The 25,602-nt window shown below is 42.7% G+C and overlaps 1 protein-coding gene across 3 annotated transcripts in view; it reads right to left on the bottom strand.

Moving 5' to 3' along the window:
• TSPAN9 (tetraspanin 9) overlaps positions 1-25,602 on the bottom strand; it is a 500,490-nt gene that overhangs the window by 209,268 nt on the left and 265,620 nt on the right. For 2 of the 3 annotated variants that reach the window (XM_069763444.1, XM_069763445.1), the window contains one exon: positions 4,982-5,061. In XM_069763444.1, the coding sequence (XP_069619545.1) occupies positions 4,982-5,044 (63 nt within the window). In that variant the 5' untranslated portion in view covers positions 5,045-5,061. Of the gene's footprint in view, positions 1-4,981; positions 5,758-25,602 lie in introns of those variants that run through there. The other variant, XM_069763443.1, reaches the window with a different exon arrangement.

Here is a 25,602-nt window from a genome sequence, read left to right as displayed (position 1 = left end):
TGTCAAACTGCATTCCTCGAGGGCTGCAAACAGGTCATGTTTTCAGGATTTCCTTGTACTGCACAGGTGATAATTTAATCAGCAACTCATTATTTGTGTAGGTGATTAAATTATCACCTGTGCAGTACAAGGAAATCCTGAAAACATGACCTGTTTGCAGCCCTCGAGGAATGCAGTTTGACATCCCTGCCATACATGACCTTGTATAAGCTATAAACTCTTCGATGCCCCTTTAAATACGGTTACATATTCCAGGACCCCTTTAACTTAGTGCGTAATAATCAGCTGGGAGCACCGGTATCATGTAGCCAGTCAGGAGATACCAGGAATTGGTTTAGGGTGGGAGCCCTTTATCAGTGGCGGGTGTAATCACAGGATCGAGTCACCACCTGGTGCCAGTAGGCTGCGTATAAAGCACATAGACTCCGTCCTGCGGACCTAATCTGACTTTATGCTGCCTGTATACTCCTTATTTGGTATAGATCAAAATCCCAGCGTCATAATTAAAAGCCATAAGCGTAAGACCTCGGCTCAGACAAGTTTAATCTGCGTAAGAAGCCGCAGCAGATGGCGTGCTGCAATCTCAGATAAACTAGTGATATACACCACGAAATATGATGCGCGATTGCAGAAGAATAGGAAAAAATGTCTGGGTGAGACAATCCCTTTAAAGTGGACCTGTCACTTGCCATAAATATGTATTTTTTTTAACCTGATGTAAATGCCGCTGTTCTCCTGAGTCCGGCGATGTTTTTCTTTACTTCCTGCGCCTCTCCGTTCCTGAGATATGACCACTTCTTCCCCACCTAGTTTTTTAGCCAATTGGTTGTGGTCCTCATAAACACTCCCATGAAGAATTGAGGATCAGACCCCCTTGGCTAAAAAGGCTAGATCTACTGTATATACAGGGAAAAGAGGGCGATATCTCAGGAACGGAGAGGCGCAGGAAAAAAATAAGAACAACGCCGGATTCAGGAGAACAGCGACATTCACACCAGGTATTAAAATTACATATTTATGGCAAGTGACAGGTCCCCTTTAAGTAGTAATTTATGTAACCGCTTCCCTAATCCGCTATGTGGGTTATGTTGCCAGTTGTTGGGGGGTGCCAACTAGTCTCTTCGCCTTAGATATATTGATAAGACTCCTAAAAATCATTAACCCTCTCAATTGAAAATAAGGTGCACAGAAAATGTAAAATATTCATCGAAATCTATGGAAGCCGGCAATATTATATCACAGCGGGATCCCCTTTATCAGTTTAAGAGGGTTATCGATTTTAGTAACCTCCTTTTGTTAGAAAAATCCCATAACTATATGTTGATCACTGTGATCGCCAGCGGGGGAGCTCAGAAACAGGTGATGAGTTTCCCTACAGCACCACTACAGGAGAAACAAGGCATTACACTTTTCTAATTGGATTCTCTGTGTAATGTATGGATAAAATGGGTCCTCCAAAGAGATTCTTTGCAAATAGAGCACATTTTTTGTACAAAATTCCCCCCTACACCTCATTTATTAAACCACAACTGGGTAGGAATAAAATCCACTATAAATCAATGCAATACAAACACATAAAAATCAACAATCGGGAACCCAAATAGTTAACCTAGGCTGAATATACCCCATGGGGGTAACTCCAGACCCTTTCATCATTTTCTCCTGTCCTCGATGAAAAGGCAGAATATTATTTTTCTATGTGTTTTATGTCCCTGTAGAAATAATCATGCACATAAAAGCCATAGGGAAAGCTCTGGGCAAACAGAGACTGACAGTTCACTGAGCTCACGTTCATTAGTTTGTGAACCCCTTTGGGATCAAATCCCACCATCAGGGCATTCTGTGAAATGTATTTGGGGCCGTACGAACATTGCGTGATGAATTAGCAATAGTTCATCATTCCTGTATTACTATACCGCCATATACTGTATTTAATGCTCGTGTATGGATGCCTGCAGGCAGCAGAATGTGCCAGGGTAATCGATGATATGAAGTGCCACAAAGGGGCTTTCACTAACTAATAATGTGGCATGAAGACATCTATCTTTCCCTGATTAGTGAGAGCTGTTCGCATAACCAGCTCTGCTGCACCGAACCTGCATTCTATAGGGGCTGCCTAGAAATAAATAAAGAGGGGGGGTATGTGAGGGGGTGGTCTACAGTCAATTTACCCTTACCATATCAAGCATGCCCAACAGTCAGGATACCTTTTATCCTTAATTTTGTAGCCCATTCGAATGCAGCAGAGCCCAGTTTGTCAAGCATCATTATGACAGCACCATATGTTGGCGGACGTCCAAAACACTAGGATCTCAGCCATTGGCAGTCATCGTGGAGGAAGTGCCAACACGTGCCCACATCTGCGCTTTAGAGGTGTAAGCATTAAATTCTAATACCTTATAAAAGTTATCGTGAAGTACCCCAAAAGAGTTAAATTCAGCTCTGCTACATCCATATTCAATATTACATCATATTATCGCATGGGGTTGCATTTTCTTTGCCAACATTGTTTTTTACGAAAAATTGCGGATTTGCTACGACGTTTGAACAAAGCCTAAAAGTGACCATGATTTACGCCAAAAAAGAGTTAAATGACAAATTCAGCTCTGCTACATCCATATATCGCCAAGCTGTGTCCATAGTTCAGCCATAAATCCTCTTTTTTGGTAGAAATGCAAGATTTATTTGACAAAAGAAATTGAAAAATTGAGGTTTTGCTGCGCCTAAAAAGGGTCATAATTTAAACCAAAAGAGTTAAATGACAAATTCACCTCTGCTACATCCAAATATCTCCAAGCTGGGCCCATAAATCCTTTCTTCATGGCAGAAACCTGGCAGTGCTCATCTTGCTGCATCCTCCTATCCTACCCCCCCCCCCCCCCCATACCTGCATAGTCCCTGGTGCAATCTTCTTCTCATATTTCTCCGGTCCCCTAAAGTTATCAGAGCAGGTAATAGGGAAAGCTTTGATACATTCTTGCAGTTCGTGCCCATCGGGCATACACTATGTAATTACCCTTACCTAAACCTTTGCCGTCTGGGGTCACTCGGTGCTGAAAATAGCTGCAAAGACTCCGCAACTGTGAGTGAACTGCAGCTTTAAGGGGGGCGATCCTGACACTAGACAAGTTGGACTTTCTTAGAAATGAATTGCGATTTTTATTTTAACCCTTAGGCTTTGTAAATTTGGAAGGATATGATACCTACTAACCACATATCCATTTTCCCTGCAGGTCTACGCTCTTTTTTTTACATGGGACTGTTTCTGCAGCACGTGTGGATTTCTGCAGCCTTTACAAACCCCCTTCACATAACTCGAGCAGCAACCCTATTACCACATTATACAAACACGTTGGCGTGGCATGTTATCACATTCCCATAAAATTGGACATGAAATAGTTAAATCAGATATTTCTCTCCCCCTTCCCTTATGGTATAGGTTGGCGATATACAAGAAGGGGGAAGAAGTAAATGCATTATGTATAGTTACAATATCCCAAATATGTGACATTTGGGAATATTTGGAAAAATTGGGGTAATTTATTGCCAACAGAATGAAAATTTGACACCCTATCAAATTGGGCATGAAATAGTTAAATCCACACCCCCATAGTCATTGCTTATGTTATGTCCCATATACAGCGTCTTGGAGTAGGTTGGCGCTATTCTAATCAAGGTGAACTAAATATATTATGTACAGTTACAATACCCTAAATATATGAATTTTGGGAATTTTCAGAAAAATTGGGGGGAATTTATTGCAATTTGTCACCTAATGAAATTGGGGGTTAAATGGTTAAATCATGTATTCCCCCCACCTCACCTAACGGGCATTACTTATATCCTATATACAACGCCTCAGAATAGGTTGGTGCTATACAACACAAGGGAAACTAGATACATTATTGCGTTTAGTGACAATTTTCCCCCAAAATGTGAAACTTCAAAGTGTGTTCAATTTTTTTTTACTGTTACTGAATTGAATGAAAAATCTGAAAAATCAACTCTTTTGGCACAGACTCTCAGTTGGTGTGGCATTTGAGCATGAAATAGTTAAATCAGATATACTCCTATCCGTCACCTCCTCCCCCTCCCATAGAGGCTACATTTAGCGCCTCCTAGAAGGTTGGTGCTTATAAAATTAAGGCAAAGTAAAAATTTCTTTAAAAAAAAAGATAATTTTTAGACAATTTGATAATTTTTCGGCCCACGAATAGGAGATTCTACATGTGGCTCCTCGGAATAAGTTGGTGCTATCCGATAGGCGCAGAAGTAGATACATCACGCTAAAATTTCTCAAAAATTTTCCAAAAATTTGGAAATTGTGAAGAAGTACCCCTCCTTGGTAATTTTTCTGCCCACGAATAGAACATTTTACATGCAGCGCTTCAGAATAGGTTGGTGCTATAAGTTCTGGGGCAAAAGTACATAATTCATGTAAAATGTTAAAACGTCTTACTTTTTAAAAGAAATTAAAACAAATGTGGAAATATATTGTCAACAAATGAAATTGTCAAAAAAGAACCCCTCCTTGATAATTTTTCTGCCCACGAATGGATCACTATACATGCAACGCTTCGGAATAGGTTGGTGCTATAAGATCAGGGCAAAAAAATACATCCTTTATGCAAAACGTTAAAACTTCTTACATTTTTTTAAAAATATATTGCCAACAAATGAAATTGTCCAAAAACAACCCCCCCTCCTTGGTAATTTTCCAGCCCGCTAATAGAACATTGTACATGAAAATGGTTGGTGCAATCCGATCCGAGCAAAAATTAGATATTGTGAAGAAGAGACACCCTCACTCCCCCCCTGTAAAAAATTATGTTTACTTTTAACTCTTTAAGTGCTGACCCCTTTTTATTAACCCTTCCCCTCCCCACGGCTGGTGTAAAGAATTGGCTACGTCTGTGTCCTAAAAAAAAAACTAAAAAAGGACGGTACAAGTTTAAGTAAAGGATGTAAAATTGGAACTTACCCAAAAAATCAAGTTAAAGAGGAACATCATGTATTTCAAACAACACAGGCAGCCTCTCGCCATGTTGCACTTCTTAAATTCTAGGAGAAAAACAAAGGATAGATCCAGGTAAAAGACCACATATTTGCCTCCTTTGGGTGCAGAGTACTTGTCCCTTTTTACGCCGGCTTGGCTCGGTGTACGAGATCCGGCATTGCCATAAAAAGCTCCGGCTGTGAATCCTCTACCAAATTCCCTGCTCGAGGTAGAAGGTTTAGCCGAGTCCCTGCTGTCCACAGACGGACTCCGGTGTATAGAAGAGTCTTCGCTACTCGACTTTTCCATAGTCTTTAGCTTCACCGGTCCCGGAGCTGGTGTTTTGCATGTCTCAGCATTAAATCCGGCGCACAATAAAAAATAAAAATAATACGCTAGCCGTCGGTCACTGTCCTACACACCGGGATATGGAGGAGGGTGATCTTGGGGGAGAAGGTTGGCCGCGTTCTCCGTCACCATCGGCTAGAATTTGGTCAATACTAGAATTCTCCGATCGGTCGTTTAACTTTCGATGGGAATAAAAAAAATATAAAATAAAAATTTGAAGACCGTCACGGGAAAAAAAAAAAATCCTATCGGCATCACCTAAGAGACTTTGGCCAAGCGGAGAGGTCTACCGGTGGCTTATGTCCCTGCCGTAGGATCTGTAGGATCTGTGCTAGGTTGCGGTGTCTGATGTACAGAGAGGAGCAGCATCAGCAGCTGCTGCTGCACTAGTGGGCAATCCCACAGAAATCCCTGAAGCTGCGCTCAAGTCATCCAGCTTTACTCTGCCGAGCCCTCCCCTCCCCGGCTCCACAATTAGCCAATGGAGGCTGCAAAAAGGGACTGCTAGGCACGGCCTACATGACATAATATCTTTAAAAGGCTTATTCATTTAAGTTTGACTATACATGTGCAACGGCGGAGAATCTCTCCAATGTCAAGGATGGGGAGAGGGGTAGGGGTGGGGGGGGGCTGCACGAAAAAAATGAAGAGCAAGGAGCGAATGTGATCAGTTCTGTAGGTAGGATAGAATAATACGTTAAAAAAAAAACAATAGTGCGCAAGATAGGACAATAATAAATAAAAGCGTGCAACATGCCGTATAACATATTAGTGTAAAAATAGTCATAAAAACAATAGTAATAATAGTGTGCAATTATAAATAACATAATATGTTATAAAATAAATAATAATAATAATACAAATAATAGTAATAAAAGTGTGCAATACATAACACAATATGTAACAGCAGTAATAGTAATAAAAACAATAGTAATAATGGTGTGCAATTATAAATAACATAAAATGTCATAAAAGAAATACAAATAAAATAATAATAATACAAATAATAATAATAAGTGTGAAATATATAACATAATATGTAATAGTAATAACAGTGTGCAATTATATATAACCTAAAACATAATAAAAATAAAAATAATAATACAAACAAATTATTAGTACTAGTAGTAAGAATAATAATAACAATAATAATAACAAAAATAATACTAGTAATTAAAATGTGCAATATATATCATAATATATATCTTAATATATGGTAATATTAATAAAAAAGTTGTAATAATAACAATAAGATAAATAGTAATAATAGTAATAATAGCTATATGTAGGTTACTATATATATATAATAAAATGTAATAATAGTAATTAAATAATGATTTGTAAACTAATAATAGTAATTAGAATAATAGTATGATAGATCAATATAATATAGTTAGAATAATATAACTTTCGAATATAATAATATTAGAGATTCCCAGGAGTCGGGGTCCAGCACTGGGGTCAGGTCAGCAGTTCATGGCAGTTGTCTGAATTATCCCTAATTCTGGAAGAATTTAAAATATTTGTGGCATGTTCTGTCAGATGCTGCATTATTGGGGTATTGCACCATATGGGCAACAGCTACTGAGCTCACTGTCAACATTACTTTAGTGCTGCACACAAATAATAGAGACTAGGAGTAGTGACAGAGACACAGCGCTGCGGACAAACAACAAATACCGAGAGCAGTGGCGGAGACTCGGCGCTGTAGACAAACAGTAAAGCCTGGGAGCAGCGGCGGAGACTTAGCGCTGCAAACAACAGACACTATGAGCGTGGCACCCCAGGAGTCTGGTTGCCACAGTGGCATTGTCTCCCTCACAGCGGGTGATGTCATGCCTGGAAGCAAGGAGGGGTCCCCTTACCAGGTAACACCAGCATCCAACACTTTTCTTTACTCCAGACCAGAAGGGGGAGCTCTAACACCCGGTTATAGGGGAGCTTCCCTATAAGTTCTGGCCTGGAGGCAGAGTTAGTTAGTTTGAGTCTGAGAGAGGAGAGGAGGGAAGTCGAGGAGAACCTGGGGAGTAGAGCTGTAACCAAGCTCACCCCAGAGCTAAGCACCAGAAACCGGACACCAGAGTCCATGGTTGTTCGGGTACTGAAGTCCTGGCAGCTAAATCCATAGGGCAGGAGACTGCAGGTCTCCTGGCCCAACTAACACCCAGCGGCACAGCAGCATACCAGGGCGCGGGGCCACAACAAAGGAGCGACACCTGTCATAGGTTCCAGCGGCCTGCCATGCGGGTATTGTTTTATTCCAGTTAACTTCCAGACAGTGAGAGGAACTTGAGCAGAGCTTAAAGCAGCAAGGACCTAACAGGACAGCGCAGTAGGAAGACCTCTGAACCCACCAGGCTTGGTGGATCCTAAATTGCTTCCAGGCTCCTGGATCTCCATGACCATCTGTTACTCGTGCCCCGGACTGCACCTTCAGCCATCATGTAAAGGTAAAGAAAACTACAGTCCTTGCATCCTCCAGTCATTTCTCGCACCCTCAGTCCTGCACTGCAACGTCCACGAGCCTTTACAACAGTTACCGGTAGCCCTGGGGCCCCGCTCCTCCTGTGGGGAGCAGAACCATCCCAGCTGCGTCACCATCAGCCCCAGTGGTCCCCTTAAGCAGAGTCGGCCATCCATTCCCGAACACCACAGGTGGCATCACGAACTAATCCCTAATAAACTTTATTCCACTTTATTTCAATTTAATTGGACACCCAGGGCCACGGACCGGGTCACTGCTGCCGTGACATTCCCCCGAAGAAACGTCGGATCCGGTCCGAGTACCCCACGGCCCTAGTGGGCGCTCCATGAGCAGTGATGAAGACTCAGCGCTGGAGACAAACAGCAGATACTGAGGGAGCAGTGGCGGAGACTCAGAACTGAAAACACGCAATAGACACCGGGAGCAGTGGAGAAGACTCAGCGCTGGAGACAAACAACAGATACTGAGGGAGCAGTGGCGGAGACTCAGAACTGAACACACGCAACAGACACCGGGATGTTGTGAATTCTGTGGCAGAGCTCCCTCCTGTGGTCACAAGTGGTACTTCGGCTGATTCTCTCTGTGAGCTTCTGTTGGTGGAGGGAAGTGGTACTGCGGCTTCTGAGTTTCCTCCCTCAGGTGATCTGGTGAGGTCGTTAGGTGCTTCTCTACTTAACTCCACCTAATGCTTTGATCCATGCTTCCTGTCAATGTTCCAGTGTTGGACTTGTTTTTCCCTGGATCATTCCTGTGGCCTGCTGCTCTGCATAGCTAAGTTCTTCTTTGCTATTTGTTTGCTATTTTTTCTGTCCAGCTTGTCTAATTGTTTTGCTGGAAGCTCTGGGACGCAAAGGGTGTACCTCCGTGCCGTTAGTTCGGTACGGAGGGTCTTTTTGCCCCCTTTGCGTGGTTTTCTTTAGGGTTTTGTGTAGACCGCAAAGTTATCTTTCCTATCCTCGCTCTGTTAAGAAAGTCGGGCCTCACTTTGCTGAATCTGTTTCATCCCTACGTTTGTCTTTTCATCTTAACTCACAGTCATTATATGTGGGGGGCTGCCTTTTCCTTTGGGGTATTTCTCTGAGGCAAGGTAGGCTTATTTTCTATCTTCAGGCTAGTTAGTTTCTCAGGCTGTGCCGAGTTGCATAGGCAGAGTTAGGCGCAATCCACGGCTGCCTCTAGTGTTGTTTGGAGAGGATTAGGGATTGCGGTCTGCAGAGTTCCCACGTCTCAGAGCTCGTTCTATAATTCTGGGTTATTGTCAGATCACTGTATGTGCTCTGACTGCTATGTCCATTGTGATACTGAATTGCCTATCACAACAGTACAGGAAGCCAAAAGTGCTAATGATTCTCAATAGAGGGAAAAAAGAAGTTCTGAGACCATTTTTTTTTCTTTGCACTGTGTTTTGCCTTTTTTTTTCCCCTAAACATTTGGGTGGTTCAGGACACAGGTGTAGCAATGGACATTAAAGGTCTGTCTTCATGTGTGGATCAGCTCACGGCAAGAGTTCAAAATATTCAAGATTTTGTGGTTCAGAATTCTTTGTTAGAACCGAGAATTCCTATTCCAGATTTGTTTTTTGGAGATAGAACTAAATTTCTGAGTTTCAAAAATAATTGTAAATTATTTCTGGCTTTGAAACCTCGCTCCTCTGGTGACCCAGTTCAACAGGTTAGGATCGTCATTTCTTTTTTGCGTGGCGACCCTCAGGATTGGGCATTTTCTCTTGCGTCAGGAGATCCTGCATTAAGTAATATCGATGCGTTTTTCCTGGCGCTTGGATTGCTGTACGATGAGCCTAATTCAGTGGATCAGGCAGAAAAAAATTTGATGGCTCTTTGTGAGGCTCAGGATGAGATAGAGGTATATTGCCAGAAATTTAGAAAGTGGTCCGTGCTCACTCAATGGAATGACAAATAGAAAAGAAGAGCAGCATCCATACCGGGTGATAGAGATCCAAGAAACGATTTATTCTGCCATCAAAGGTTACAACGTTTCGGCCATGGTGGCCTTTGTCAAGTACTTGACAAAGGCCACCATGGCCGAAACGTTGTAACCTTTGATGGCAGAATAAATCGTTTCTTGGATCTCTATCACCCGGTATGGATGCTGCTCTTCTTTTCTATTTGTGATTATTTGGTCCGATTGGATCCTTGGACTTTGGAGCGTGCATCCTTCAAGCTGAGTGCTGATGGTTGATTTTCCTATATTTCACTCAATGGAATGAATCTGCGCTGGCAGCTATATTCAGAAAGGGTCTCTCTGAAGCCCTTAAGGATGTCATGGTGGGCTTTGCTATGCCTGCTGGTTTGAATGAGTCTATGTCTTTGGCCATTCAGATTGGTCGACGCTTGCGTGAGCGTAAACCTGTGCACCATTTGGCAGTATTACCTGAGATTAAACCTGAGCCTATGCAGTGCGATAGGACTATGACCAGAGTTGAACGGCAAGAACACAGACGTCTGAATGGGCTGTGTTTCTACTGTGGTGATTCCACTCATGCTATCTCTGATTGTCCTAAGCGCACTAAGCGGTTCGCTAGGTCTGCCACCATTGGTACAGTACAGTCAAAGTTCCTTCTGTCCGTTACCTTGATCTGCTCTTTGTCATCGTATTCTGTCATGGCGTTTGTGGATTTAGGCGCTGCCCTGAATTTGATGGACTTGGAATATGCTAAGCGTTGTGGATTTTTCTTGGAGCCCTTGCAGTGTCCTATTCCATTGAGAGGAATTGATGCTACGCCTTTGGCCAAGAATAAGCCTCAATACTGGACCCAGCTGACCATGTGCATGGCTCCTGCACATCAGGAGGTTATTCGCTTTCTGGTGTTGCATAATCTGCATGATGTGGTTGTGTTGGGGTTGCCATGGCTACAAGCCCATAATCCGGTATTGGATTGGAAATCCATGTCGGTGTCCAGCTGGGTTTTGTCAGGGGGTACATGGTGATGTTCCATTTCTGTCAATTTCGTCATCCACCCCTTCTGAGGTTCCAGAGTTCTTGTCTGATTACCGGGATGTATTTGATGAGCCCAAGTCCGATACCCTACCTCCGCATAGGGATTGTGATTGTGCTATCAATTTGATTCCTGGTAGTAAATTCCCAAAAGGTCGACTGTTTAATTTATCCATGCCTGAGCACACCGCTATGCGGAGTTATGTGAAGGAATCCCTGGAGAAGGGGCATATTCACCCGTCATCGTCGCCATTAGGAGCAGGGTTCTTTTTTGTAGCCAAGAAGGATGGTTCGCTGAGACCTTGTATAGATTACCGCCTTCTTAATAAGATCACGGTTAAATTTCAGTACCCCTTGCCATTGTTATCTGATTTGTTTGCTCGGATTAAGGGGGCTAGTTGGTTCACCAAGATAGATCTTCGTGGTGCGTATAATCTGGTGCGAATCAGGCGAGGCGATGAATGGAAAACTGCATTTAATACGCCCGAGGGTCATTTTGAGTATCTAGTGATGCCATTCGGACTTGCCAATGCTCCATCAGTGTTTCAGTCCTTTATGCATGACATCTTCCGAGAGTACCTGGATAAATTCCTGATTGTGTACTTGGATGACATTTTGATCTTCTCGGATGATTGGGAGTCTCATGTGAAGCAGGTCAGAACGGTTTTTCAGGTCCTGCGTGCTAATTCTTTGTTTGTGAAGGGATCAAAGTGTCTCTTTGGTGTGCAGAAGGTTTCATTTTTGGGGTTCATCTTTTCCCCTTCTACTATCGAGATGGATCCTGTTAAGGTCCAGGCCATCCATGATTGGACTCAGCCGACATCTCTGAAAAGTCTGCAAAAGTTCCTGGGCTTTGCTAATTTTTATCGTCGCTTCATCTGCAATTTTTCTAGTATTGCCAAACCATTGACCGATTTGACCAAGAAGGGTGCTGATTTGGTCAATTGGTCTTCTGCTGCTGTGGAAGCTTTTCAAGAGTTGAAGCGTCGTTTTTCTTCTGCCCCTGTGTTGTGTTAACCAAATGTTTCTCTTCCATTCCAGGTCGAGGTTGATGCTTCTGAGATTGGAGCAGGGGCTGTTTTGTCGCAGAGAGGTTCTTGTCGCAGAGAGGTTCTGATTGCTCAGCGATGAAACCATGCGCTTTTTTTTCCAGGAAGTTTTCGCCTGCTGAGCAAAATTATGATGTGGGCAACCGAGAGTTGCTGGCCATGAAGTGGGCATTCGAGGAGTGGCGTCATTGGCTTGAAGGAGCTAAGCATCGCGTGGTGGTATTGACTGATCATAAGAACTTGACTTATCTCGAGTCTGCTAAGCGTTTGAATCCTAGACAGGCTCGTTGGTCGCTGTTTTTTGCCCGTTTTGACTTTGTGATTTCGTACCTTCCGGGCTCTAAAAATGTGAAGGCAGATGCTCTGTCTAGGAGTTTTGTGCCCGACTCTCCGGGTTTATCTGAGCCGGCGGGTATCCTCAAGGAAGGAGTAATTGTGTCTGCCATCTCCCCTGATTTGCGGCGGGTGCTGCAAAAATTTCAGGCTAATAAACCTGATCGTTGTCCAGCGGAGAAACTGTTTGTCCCTGATAGGTGGACGAATAAAATTATCTCTGAGGTTCATTGTTCGGTGTTGGCTGGTCATCCTGGAATCTTTGGTACCAGAGAGTTAGTGGCTAGATCCTTTTGGTGGCCATCTCTGTCACGGGATGTGCGTACTTTTGTGCAGTCCTGTGGAATTTGTGCTCGGGCTAAGCCCTGCTGTTCTCGTGCCAGTGGGTTGCTTTTGCCCTTGCCGGTCCCGAAGAGGCCTTGGACACATATCTCTATGGATTTTATTTCAGATCTTCCCGTTTCTCAAAAGATGTCAGTCATTTGGGTGGTCTGTGATCGCTTTTCTAAGATGGTCCATCTGGTACCCTTGTCTAAATTGCCTTCCTCCTCTGATTTGGTGCCATTGTTCTTCCAGCATGTGGTTCGTTTGCATGGCATTCCAGAGAATATCATTTCTGACAGAGGTTCCCAGTTTGTTTCGAGGTTTTGGCGAGCCTTTTGTGGTAGGATGGGCATTGACTTGTCTTTTTCCTCGGCTTTCCATCCTCAGACTAATGGCCAGACCGAACGAACCAATCAGACCTTGGAAACTTATCTGAGATGCTTTGTTTCTGCCGATCAGGATGACTGGGTGTCCTTTTTGCCTTTGGCTGAGTTCGCCCTTAATAATCGGGCCAGCTCGGCTACCTTGGTTTCGCCATTTTTCTGCAATTCTGGGTTCCATCCTCGTTTCTCTTCAGGACAGGTTGAGTCTTCGGACTGTCCTGGTGTGGATACTGTGGTGGACAGGTTGCAGCAGATTTGGACTCATGTAGTGGACAATTTGACCTTGTCCCAGGAGAAGGCTCAACGTTTCGCTAATCGCAGACGCCGTGTGGGTCCCCGACTTCGTGTTGGGGATCTGGTTTGGTTATCTTCTCGTCATATTCCTATGAAGGTTTCCTCTCCTAAGTTTAAACCTCGTTTCATTGGTCCGTATAGGATTTCTGAGGTTCTTAATCCTGTGTCTTTTCGTCTGACCCTCCCAGATTCTTTTTCCATACATAACGTATTCCATAGGTCATTGTTGCGGAGATACGTGGCACCTATGGTTCCATCTGTTGACCCTCCTGCCCCGGTTTTGGTGGAGGGGGAATTGGAGTATATTGTGGAGAAGATTTTGGATTCTCGTGTTTCAAGACGGAAACTCCAGTATCTGGTTAAATGGAAGGGGTATGCTCAGGAAGATAATTCCTGGGTTTTTGCCTCTGATGTCCATGCTCCCGATCTTGTTCGTACCTTTCATGTGGCTCATCCTGGTCGGCCTGGGGGCTCTGGTGAGGGTTCGGTGACCCCTCCTCAAGGGGGGGGTACTGTTGTGAATTCTGTGGCAGAGCTCCCTCCTGTGGTCACAAGTGGTACTTCGGCTGATTCTCTCTGGGAGCTTCCGTTTGTGGAGGAAAGTGGTACTGCGGCTTCTGAGTTTCCTCCCTCAGGTGATCTGGTGAGGTCGTTAGGTGCTTCTCTACTTAACTCCACCTAATGCTTTGATCCTTGCTTCCTGTCAATGTTCCAGTGTTGGACTTGTTTTTCCCTGGATCATTCCTGTGGCCTGCTGCTCTGCATAGCTAAGTTCTTCTTTGCTATTTGTTTGCTATTTTTTCTGTCCAGCTTGTCTAATTGTTTTGCTGGAAGCTCTGGGACGCAAAGGGTGTACCTCCGTGCCGTTAGTTCGGTACGGAGGGTCTTTTTGCCCCCTTTGCGTGGTTTTCTTTAGGGTTTTGTGTAGACCGCAAAGTTATCTTTCCTATCCTCGCTCTGTTAAGAAAGTCGGGCCTCACTTTGCTGAATCTGTTTCATCCCTACGTTTGTCTTTTCATCTTAACTCACAGTCATTATATGTGGGGGGCTGCCTTTTCCTTTGGGGTATTTCTCTGAGGCAAGGTAGGCTTATTTTCTATCTTCAGGCCAGTTAGTTTCTCACGCTGTGCCGAGTTGCATAGGCAGAGTTAGGCGCAATCCACGGCTGCCTCTAGTGTTGTTTGGAGAGGATTAGGGATTGCGGTCTGCAGAGTTTCCACGTCTCAGAGCTCGTTCTATAATTCTGGGTTATTGTCAGATCACTGTATGTGCTCTGACTGCTATGTCCATTGTGATACTGAATTGCCTATCCCAACACCGGGAGCAGTGATGAAGACTCAGCGCTGGAGACAAACAGCAGATACTGAGGGAGCAGTGGCGGAGACTCAGAACTGAAAACACGCAATAGACACCGGGAGCAGTGGAGAAGACTCAGCGCTGGAGACAAACAACAGATACTGAGGGAGCAGTGGCGGAGACTCAGAACTGAACACACGCAACAGACACCGGGAGCAATGATGAAGACTCAGCGCTGGAGACAAACAACAGATACTGAGGGAGCAGTGGCGGAGACTCAGAACTGAAAACACGCAACAGACACCGGGAGTAGTGGCGAAGACTCAGCGCTGGAGACAAACAACAGATACTGAGAGCAGTGGCAAAGAGTCAACACTGGAGACAAACAACAGACTTCGGGAAAAGTGGCGAAGACTCAGCGCAGCAGACAAAGAACAGAAACTGGGAGCAGTGGCGGAGACTCAACGCTGCAAACACACAACAGACACCGGGAGCAGCAGTGGAGACTTAGCGCTGCAGACAAACAACAAACATGAGGAGCAGTGGTGGAGACTCAGCACAACAGACATCGGGAGCAGTGGTGAAGACCCAGCACTGAAGACAAACAGCAGAAACCGGATGCAGCAGCGGAGACTCAGTACTGCAGACAAATAACAGACACTGGGAGCAGCAGCGGAAAGTCAGCGCTGCAGACAAACAACAGACACTATGAGCAGTGATGAAAACTCAGCGCTGGAGACAAACAACAGATACTGAGAGCAGTGGCGAAGACTCAACACTGAAAACACGCAAAAGATACCAGGAGCAGCAGTGGAGACTTAGCGCTGCAGACAAACAACAAACACCAGGAGCAGTGGCAAAGAGTCAGCACTGAAGACAAACAACAGACATTGGGAGCAGTGGCGAAGACTCAGGATTGCAAACACACAACAGATACTGGGAGCAGCAGTGGAGACCAAGCGCTGCAGACAAACAACAAACAGGAAGAGCAGTGAGAGAGACTCAGCACAACAGACATTGGGAGCAGTGGCGAAGACTCAGCACTGCAGATAAACAACAGATACTGGGAGCAGTGGCGAAGACTCAGGATTGCAAACACACAACAAATTCTGGGAGCAGCAGTGGAGACCAAGCGCTGCAGACAAACAACAAACAGGAAGAGCAGTGAGAGAGACTCAGCACAACAGATATCGGGAGCAGTTTCAGCGCTGCAGACAAACAACAGAGAACAGGAGCTGTGGCGGAGACTAAGCGCTGCAAACAAACAACATAGACAGGCAGCAGTAGTGGAGATTCAGTGCTAAAGACAAACAATAGGCAGCAGGTGCAACGGCAGAGACTCAACACTGCTGACAAACAACAATCTCCGAGAGCAGCAGTGGAGCCTCAGTGCTTCAGGCAAACAGACACCAGGAGCAGTGGTGGAAACTCAGTGCCGCAGACAAACAGCAGAGTCAGCGCTGAGCATGGGAAGGGTAAGTAATTTCAAGGGTCTCTTAACAAAAAGTTGATCCCAAACTGCTCCACTGTTAGAACCCCCACCGATCAGTTGTGATCTGTGGGGAAATCTGTGGGTAAGTATATATTTTCGCTACAGCTCCCAACAGGGGAGAATAGGAATTACCAAAGCATTAAAAATGGTGGATAGTCTGCATAATAAAGGACAGGACAGGTCCTTCAGAGAGACATTATATGTGTTTTTCTAAACTGGAGAACCCCTCTAATAAACTGTATAAGGCCACAGATAAGTCACACAGACACATTTATAATTTGCAGCCCCATAAAAGGCAGATTCCCGCTATTTAACTTTACATCTTCTCGTCTTGGCATCTGCAGTCATTGCACGAGCGGGAGACCTAAATTTTCACCTTGATCTGCAGAATTTTCTATGTTTATGCAGCAACATGAAGTAATGTACAGCCAAATCTGCGATGCAGAAAATAACCTCCAAACTACAGCAACAAGCTACAATACAGAGAAACACATTCACCATCATTTGTCACAATTACCCCGGCAATTCCAATAGCCATGTGCCAAAAACCTGTCAATATTCCCACGTGTCCAGCCTCTGCATGTAAACCAGAAAAAAATCAGACTTCCCAGTAGCCGGCAAAACAATTTAAGCCTGCCCAGAAAACTCCCCCATAGATTGGCAGGAAATGCCCATTTTGTATGCAAATCTGTCTCATTTTGGTCCTGTTTATTGAAAATTCACATGAAAAATAGGAGCTTATGACCGCTGTTTCTCAAGGGCTATAAAAGAAAATGTGACCCCAGAAAAAAAAAATATTAGTACCCTTTCTTATATTCAAACTGGACACTGGGATTATTTTAGGCTCCTACTTCCAGTTCTTTTAGGAAGATTTTTCAGCAGTTTCTTTATCATCAGAGGCATGATCACAATTATAAATAACACTCTCTATGCCCAGTTGATAACCTTTTATCCATCAATTGCAATAGGCGATGTTACAGTTAACTTCTTTCTTCACAATCACTTTTGCACACGCTCATTAGATGCTTCAATACGAAAGATAGGGGAGGAGTCTGTCTGTTGCTGTTAATGTACGTGTTAATTAATAGAATTAAACCAGTGGCCGATGTCAAAATTGCAAGATTTCAATTTTTATTTTTAATACAGATTGTAATATGGAAGAAAACATTATCAAAAGTGTTTAAAAATTACTTTTAGTAGACATTTGTGATTTAAACTATAGGACATATTCTGATGACATATCACCTCCAACCCCTCTACGACCTTGAACGTATAGATGCGTCCAAGGTCATCTACCCCCTTTAATGAAGGATCCAGCGCAGAGCCCGCATCTTTCCCGGCACATGACAGCTGATTTATTCTCTACTAGCTGAAGAGCCCGGCGTTGCCTGGGCATAGTAAATATCTGTGGTTAGTTATAGCACCTCATGTCTCTTATTTTCCCATCACACCTCTCATTTTCCCAATCACATCTTTCATTTTCCCCCTCATATCTCTCATTTTCCCAATCACATCTCTCATTTTCCCCCCTCACACCTCTCATTTTCTCCCTCACTCCTCTCATTCCCGCCTAACACTTGTCATTTCGACCTCACATGTCATTTTCCGATCACTCCACTATTTTCCCTCACTCCTCTCATTTTGCACTCACACCTTTTCATTTTCACCTCACACCTCATTTTCACCTCAGTATATACATGTTTGTCATCTCCCTTATATATAGTATACACCTGTATGTCATCTCCTGTATATAGTATATACCTGTATGTCATCTCCCCTGTATATAGTATATACCTGCTGTGTCTCATCTCCCCTGTATATAGTATATACCTGTATGTCATCTCCTCCTATATATAGTATATACCTGTATGTCATCTCCTCCTATATATAGTATATACCTGTATGTCATCTCCTCCTATATATAGTATATACCTGTATGTAATCTCCTTCTATATATAGTATATACCTGTATGTCAACTCCTCCTGTATATAGTATATACCTGTGTGTCATCTCCCCTGTATATAGTATATATCTGTGTGTCATCTCCTCCTGTATATAGTATATACCTGTATGTCATCTTCTATATATAGCATATACCTGTATGTCATCTCCTCCTGTATATATAGTATATACCTGTAGGTAATCTGCTCCTGTATATAGTATATACCTGTGTGTCATCTCCTCCTGTATATAGTATATACCTGTATGTCATCTCCTCCTGTATATAGTATGTACCTGTATGTCATCTCCTCCTATATATAGTATATACCTGTATGTCATCTCCTCCTATATATAGTATATACCTGTATGTAATCTCCTTCTATATATAGTATATACCTGTATGTCATCTCCCCTGTATATAGTATATACCTGCTGTGTCTCATCTCCCCTGTATATAGTATATACCTGTATGTCATCTCCTCCTATATATAGTATATACCTGTATGTCATCTCCTCCTATATATAGTATATACCTGTATGTCATCTCCTCCTATATATAGTATATACCTGTATGTAATCTCCTTCTATATATAGTATATACCTGTATGTCAACTCCTCCTGTATATAGTATATACCTGTGTGTCATCTCCCCTGTATATAGTATATATCTGTGTGTCATCTCCTCCTGTATATAGTATATACCTGTATGTCATCTTCTATATATAGCATATACCTGTATGTCATCTCCTCCTGTATATATAGTATATACCTGTAGGTAATCTGCTCCTGTATATAGTATATACCTGTGTGTCATCTCCTCCTGTATATAGTATATACCTGTATGTCATCTCCTCCTGTATATAGTATGTACCTGTATATCATCTCCTCCTCTATATAGTATATACCTGTGTGTCATCTCTCCTGTATATAGTATATATCTGTGTGTCATCTCCCCTGTATATAGTATATACCTGTGTGATCTCCTGTATTAGACCTCGATAACACGTTATTTGCTCAGTATTTTTACCTCAGTATTTGTAAGATAAATTGGCAGCCTGATAAATCCCCAGCCAACAGGAAGCCCTCCCCCGTGGCAGAATATATTAGCTCACACATACACATAATAGACAGGTCATGTGACTGACAGCTGCTGTATTTCCTATATGGTACATTTGTTACTCTTGTAGTTTGTCTGCGTATTAATCAGATTTTTATTTTTGAAGGCTAATACCAGACTTATGTGTGTTTTAGGGCGAGTTTCGTTTGTCAAGTTGTGTGTGTTGAGTTGCGTGTGGCGACATGCATGTAGCGACTTTTGTGAGATGAGTTTTGTGTGGCAACATGCGTGTAGCAACTTTTTGTGTGTGGAGTTGCATGTGACAGGTTAGTGTAGCAAGTTGTGTGCAGCAAGTTTTGCGCATGGCGAGTTTTATGTCTGGTGCCTTTTGAGTATGTGCAAGTTTTGTGTGAGGCAACTTTTGCATGTGTTGCAAATTTTGTGCATGTGGCAATTTTTCCGCGTGTGCAAGTTTTGCGTGTGGCGAGTTTTCCATGAGGTGAGTTTTGCACTTGTGGCGAGTTTTCCGTGAGCCTAGTTTTTGCATGTGGCGAGTTTTGCGCGTGGTGAGTTTTGAGCGGCGACTTTTGTGTTTCGACTTTTATGTGGGGAAGTTGGTGTATGTGTGGTGAAATGTGTGCTGAGGGTGGTATATGTGTTCAAGCACGTGGTAGTGTGTGGCGCATTTTGTGTGTGTGTTCATATCCCCATGTGTGGTGAGTATCTCATGTCGGGGCCCCACCTTAGCAACTGTACGGTATATACTCTTTGGCGCCATCGCTCTCATTCTTTAAGTCCCCCTTGTTCACATCTGGCAGCTGTCAATTTGCCTCCAACACTTTTGCTTTCACTTTTCCCCATTATGTAGATAGGGGAAAAATAGTTTGGTGAATTGGAAAGCGCGGGGTTAAAATTTCACCTCACAACATAGCCTATGACGCTCTCAGGGTCCAGACGTGTGACTGTGCAAAATTTTGTTTGTGCAAAATTTTGTGGCAGTAGCTGCGACGCCTCCAACACTTTTCATTTCACATTTTTCCCCATTGTGTAGATAGGGGCAAAATTGTTTGGTGAATTGGAAAGCGCGGGGTTAAAATTTCACCTCACAACGTAGCCTATGACGCTCTCAGGGTCCAGACGTGTGACTGTGCAAAATTTTGTTTGTGCAAAATTTTGTGGCAGTAGCTGCGACGCCTCCAACACTTTTCATTTCACATTTTTTCCCATTATGTAGATAGGGGCAAAATTGTTTGGTGAATTGGAAAGCGCGGGGTTAAAATTTCACCTCACAACGTAGCCTATGACGCTCTCAGGGTCCAGACGTGTGACTGTGCAAAATTTTGTTTCTGTAGCTGCGACGCCTCCAACACTTTTCCTTTCACTTTTTTCCCCATTATGTAGATAGCGGCAAAATTGTTTGGTGAATTGGAACGCGCGGGGTTAAAATTTTGCCTCACAATATAGCCTATGACGCTCTCAGGGTCCAGACGTGTGACTGTGCAAAATTTTGTGGCTGTAGCTGCGACGGTGCAGATGCCAATCCCGGACATACACACATACACACACACACACACACATTCAGCTTTATATATTAGATAACAGCCGCGGATGGAATCACGGTCTATCTGCGGCTGTTAACATTTTAAACGCTGCTGTCAATCATTTCATATTTCTTTTTAAAATGCATTAAAAAAATATTTAAAAAATATACAAATAAAAGTTCAAATCACCCCCTTTTTACCCCATTAAAAATAAAACAATAATAATAAAAACAAAAATAATTAAAAAAAATATACGTTTGGTATCGACCAATCTATCAAAATATAAAGTATATTAATCTGATCGGTAAATCGAAATGCCAGAATTACGATTTCTTGGTCGCCACAATGTTACAATAAAAGGCAATAACAGGCGATCAAAACATCGTATATACCCCAAAATGGTATCAATAAAAACGTCAGTTTGGCGCAAAACAAAAATCCCTCACCCGGACCCAGATCCCAAAATGTAGACGCTACAGGTCTCAGAAAAAGGCCGCATTTACGGAAACGTTAAAAAAGTTATGACTCTGGGAAGATCAAGACAAGATCATGAAGGAGTTAAAGGGGTTGTCCTGCATTATGTGACTGCAGACTTGTCAATCCTATTATACCTATGGACAGGTAGGGGTTGTAAAATCTTTGGCAAAAAAAAAAAAATGGCTGAAAAAAATCTAAAAGAATGACCAAAGAGGCAAGAAACTGCCTTAGAATAGATTTGCCAATCCGGGTTTGCGGTGAGCCCTTTTGGGCATGGTAGAGGCGATTATTTGGAGCTATTATAAGGATGTTGTCCATGTGGGTGGCGAAATAATTCAGGAATAACTAAAAAGACGTGAAAGATGATGACGCCTCTGTGACTTTTAGTACCGGCTCATTCATTCATTCATTCATTCATTGGAATTTGGAATGTTTTTGAATTTTTGTAAATATTTACGGAATGTTTCCCGACTGCCGCTGTGCAGAGTGGCTCTAAAGGGCCCCCATAATACGTAGGAATATAGTGTCTGTATTAATCAGGCAGCGTTTGGTGATCTTTACCTCTCTGACCTGTTACTCTCAGAATGTGGAATGATCCAGGGGTCGGGTCATAATCATCATCTGAGCTCTATCTATCATAACTACACTTGTGTCAGGGATCCGTTACCAGTGATTTCATTTGCCATTACTGGCCGTATGTCTGATGTCGGCCGGGTCAGGGGGCGGCGAGATGCAATATTTGATGTCTGCTCTGAACAATACACTAAAAGCATTTCTATGTACAAAAAAAAAAAGAAAAATCACTCTCTTATATATAGATTTTTTTGGACAGCAATGTGACTACGAATATACCTGCAATGACATATTTCATAGAAAATATCCCACATACCACAAAGGCAAATTTTTAAAGCTCCCAACATCCAAATACTAATTCAAAGGTTATTTTAAGATGCTCCAAAAATACCTATTTGGGACACATTTTCTGAAAGGAATGGTCCAGGACTTTAAAATTGATGATAGGCCATCAATGTCTGATCGGTGGGAGTATGATACCAGGCACCTCCGCTAATCAGCCTGTTCCAGCAGCGGCCAGAACTGCTCAGTTGCGGATGTGCATAGCACAGCTCCTTTGATGGCATAGTGGCCGCGGACGGGTAGTGCACATCCACCCCCTATTGATATGAGTAGGCGGTGGATGTGCAGTACCTGGCTGCGGCCACTAAAACTCTTTGACACCCATTATTTTTTATTCTCCACAATACTTGTTGTCACCCATGTGCCTGTTTGACCCTGTGCGCGCCCAAGATTGGTTTGGCTCAAACCTACTCATCCATCAGCAAATGGGATGGCAGAGTATTGATCCAACCAAAGTTCCAAACCAGGTAAAGAGGAAGAACACAAAGGGTGTTGTAAGCACCAGGATGGCGGCCCATTGTGAACTAACATATCATCAACCTATAAGAAATAGACCTTTGTGGTACAGGTGAGCAAAACGCTTTGCGAGACCCCAGTCCATGGTTCAGGTCAGTGCTCTATGGCCTTCACAGGATCTTCTCAAATGTCTTACGCTTCCGGTTTCCCTGGCACCCTGGTTCTTCAGCCTGTTGTGAGGTCATCTATGTGGCATGTGGCACACAGGTGATTTCTCACCAGTCCAGCTAATCCCAAACCAAGCCTGGGAACCCACAGGTTAAAGAAATGTGCAAAGCTCCTGTCCACAGCCAGAGACCACTGACCTGGACCATGGACTGGGGTTGCGCGAAGTGTTCTTCTCAACTCTTCTCATGGATTGACTCGAAAGTCACCTCCAAATTGAGTGTTTTCTGCAAGACATTTGGTGCCAATTATTTTGTCAGAGTAGGACCACCGGAGGATCCACCTGATTCCACTCCAATGGACCGTTGCAAACTAGGCGATTGAGGAAATACACTGAAGAACTTATACAATATTTGGATTTTGTGACCTTAAGGAAGAAATCTTCTATATGGTGAGTGTCTGAGGAAGTTGACTCTCCCCATCCTGGTGAAATCCACATGTTCATTGTCAAGAGAGAACGAGGAGGTGAGCTGTGTGATCTTCTGTATGCACATGAGCTAACGGTCACTGTAATCTTGTCTGTGATGATAATGAGTTTGCTGAAAAGACTTCTGTACAGAATAAGTATGAGTCTAGTATAAGCGCTGGGAATTTCAGTACCGACATCCATGGAACTGAACTGGAGGCGAGTGTTTGTTTTTACGTCTTATACGTAGCATTTAAGAATATAAGAAGGAGTTGTCTGGTGGTGGACACTCATTTAAACAATAGGTCATTTTCCGATGACACATTCTGTTTAAGTGCTTCATATCTAAAAGAAATCCATCTAAATACTTTTTAAGAATGTTTTTCAAAATTGTATATAGGGTAATTTCTTCATTACCTTGGGTTGGTCAACTGTGTAATGGAAATGGTAATATTGAAATAAATCTGAAACTTGAAAATGTCAAATGTATTAAATAAAACGGAACTCTCCAGGTTATATCATTAAAAATATAAATTCCAAAGACATTTCTCAGGAGTAAAAAAAATACTTAGAGATATATGCCCCTGAGTCGTCCTCTTGTGTGAAGTCTTTCCTTGGTCTATTACATAGGTAATAAATCATCTCCGGACAACTGGAAGATCTGACAGTGGCTAGAGGTGCTGCCACCCGGATTTCCCCAAATATTCTAATTTAAATGGTTATGACAAGTTACATCCTTTTCTGTTTTATAGCTTTACACAATCCAGTTTTACGGTCCGTGTATGGACCAAGAAATCACGGTTTAATGGGAAATGTGTTGTCTTCAAATTAAAGGTTTATCTAATTTTGAAAAATTCCTTTTAAATACCCTTTAAGGAAGTTGAGTTATTAGGGTTTCTAATGTACGGTATGTATCAGCCAGAACAGAAAACAACTACAAAAAACATCTTTATCTCTCTGGAGGACTAGTGATAATGGGAGTAGATGTAATGCTCCATTCCACCTGCGGAGGCACTGCAGGGAAATTCAATACTCCCTACCTGGTTCCTTCACTTATCACTGGGGGTCCCAGCAGTAAAAAAACAATTGACAATGATAAGAATGGGGGAATTCATCATATCCCCTACACCATTTTTCTAGAATAACACAGGAACAATTTATGGCACACGCAATATTTCCACGATAATTTTCGACTTTCGCATCATTTTTCAAAAAAGTTTACTATAAATTAAGCCAGAAATTGTTGTAATATTTAAGACAAAGCCATGATTTTCTTGCACATGGACAGCAAGAATAGGTCATTAATCTTTTATGCCTTGACGATCCCTTAAACATGTGTGTACATCTGAAAAATAAGGTTCGCTTTACTACATCTGTCTCTTTATTAACCCATTACTTGCCAAATTAAAATTTTTACAACTATGGATTTTTCAGAAAAGGGAGTCCCAATATTCAATTAAAAATGACAATGACATAATTTCCTATTTTGAAAACATTCATTTTACAAACACAACACAAAAAATTGGACCTAATTATAAAAATGATAAAATCTTAGTTGCTAGAAGCTAAAGATTAGGCGTCCCGAAAAAAGGACATTGGTAGATAATGGGTTTTAAGATGGGATTAAAAAAGGCCGATCCTAATAAATTCTTCCAATAGAGTTCAGATTATAATGGCCAATATAATGAGTGCAATCAAATCCACTAAATTCCCTGCTTATATGCCCATTAAAGGGATATAGAGGACTTCCACCCCATGACTCCTCAGAAACTAAAAGAGTTCTTATGACCATACAGCAGAGCTGAGAGAAGTCAGGGGCTTATGGACAGTGTAGGGATTCCCATCTCTCAGGTGTAGTCATTAGGTAGAGTTCACACAGGCAATGCGGTTTGGTCCAAACAGGTGCAGTTTAATTGTTTTAATAAAACTTCACAAACCAAAAATCGGCCTCTTCTGGGCACGAAGGTATCACAGCAACTAAACAGTTCATTTAGAAGGCACATATGTCAGTGCGGGCTCACCCGAATAGATTACAGTCCTTTCCGCAGGAGCAAACTTTAAACACAGAAAAGGTCCAGTCCTACCATTTCTCAGTATCCCACTCAGCCTGACCTTCCAGAGCCAAACAGAAGTGTTCATCTCCAGGCACATTTCAAATTGAACCGGCTGCAGCTTTCACAAAGATATCTGCAGCTCCAACACACAGACTGTTTGGCTTTCCTAGCTGACCCATGCAGCTTCCATTCAGAGAGATACACTGGCATGTCTCTCTCCCAGCTACAGCTCACATTTTGGCTGGTCACTCATCAGCAGCACACACGATTCTGTTCCACATGCAGCAGACTAACCCACACCTAGTGAGTACAGGACCTGGTTCTTAGGTAAAGCAAGTCAGGTACATCTAATCAAGACCTAGGATTTAACCTTAGCTTACCGGCCTCACACAGAGATCCCTGTTTTGACTTTCTGACTGACACTTTGGTAGGGTACTTAGTGGAGTGACCTAATTAGCTACATTCCAAGGTGGTCATTCAGTTCCCCTACAATTATAAAATAAATGGAAGACCATGTAAAATATATATAGACCGAGTCTGCCTAAAGGAGAGTTGCTGTTTGCAGCATCTCTCC

This window comes from Ranitomeya imitator, chromosome 4, assembly GCF_032444005.1.
Source record: "Ranitomeya imitator isolate aRanImi1 chromosome 4, aRanImi1.pri, whole genome shotgun sequence".
Taxonomy (NCBI): domain Eukaryota; kingdom Metazoa; phylum Chordata; class Amphibia; order Anura; family Dendrobatidae; genus Ranitomeya; species Ranitomeya imitator.
This window is presented reverse-complemented; position numbering and strand designations above follow the sequence as displayed.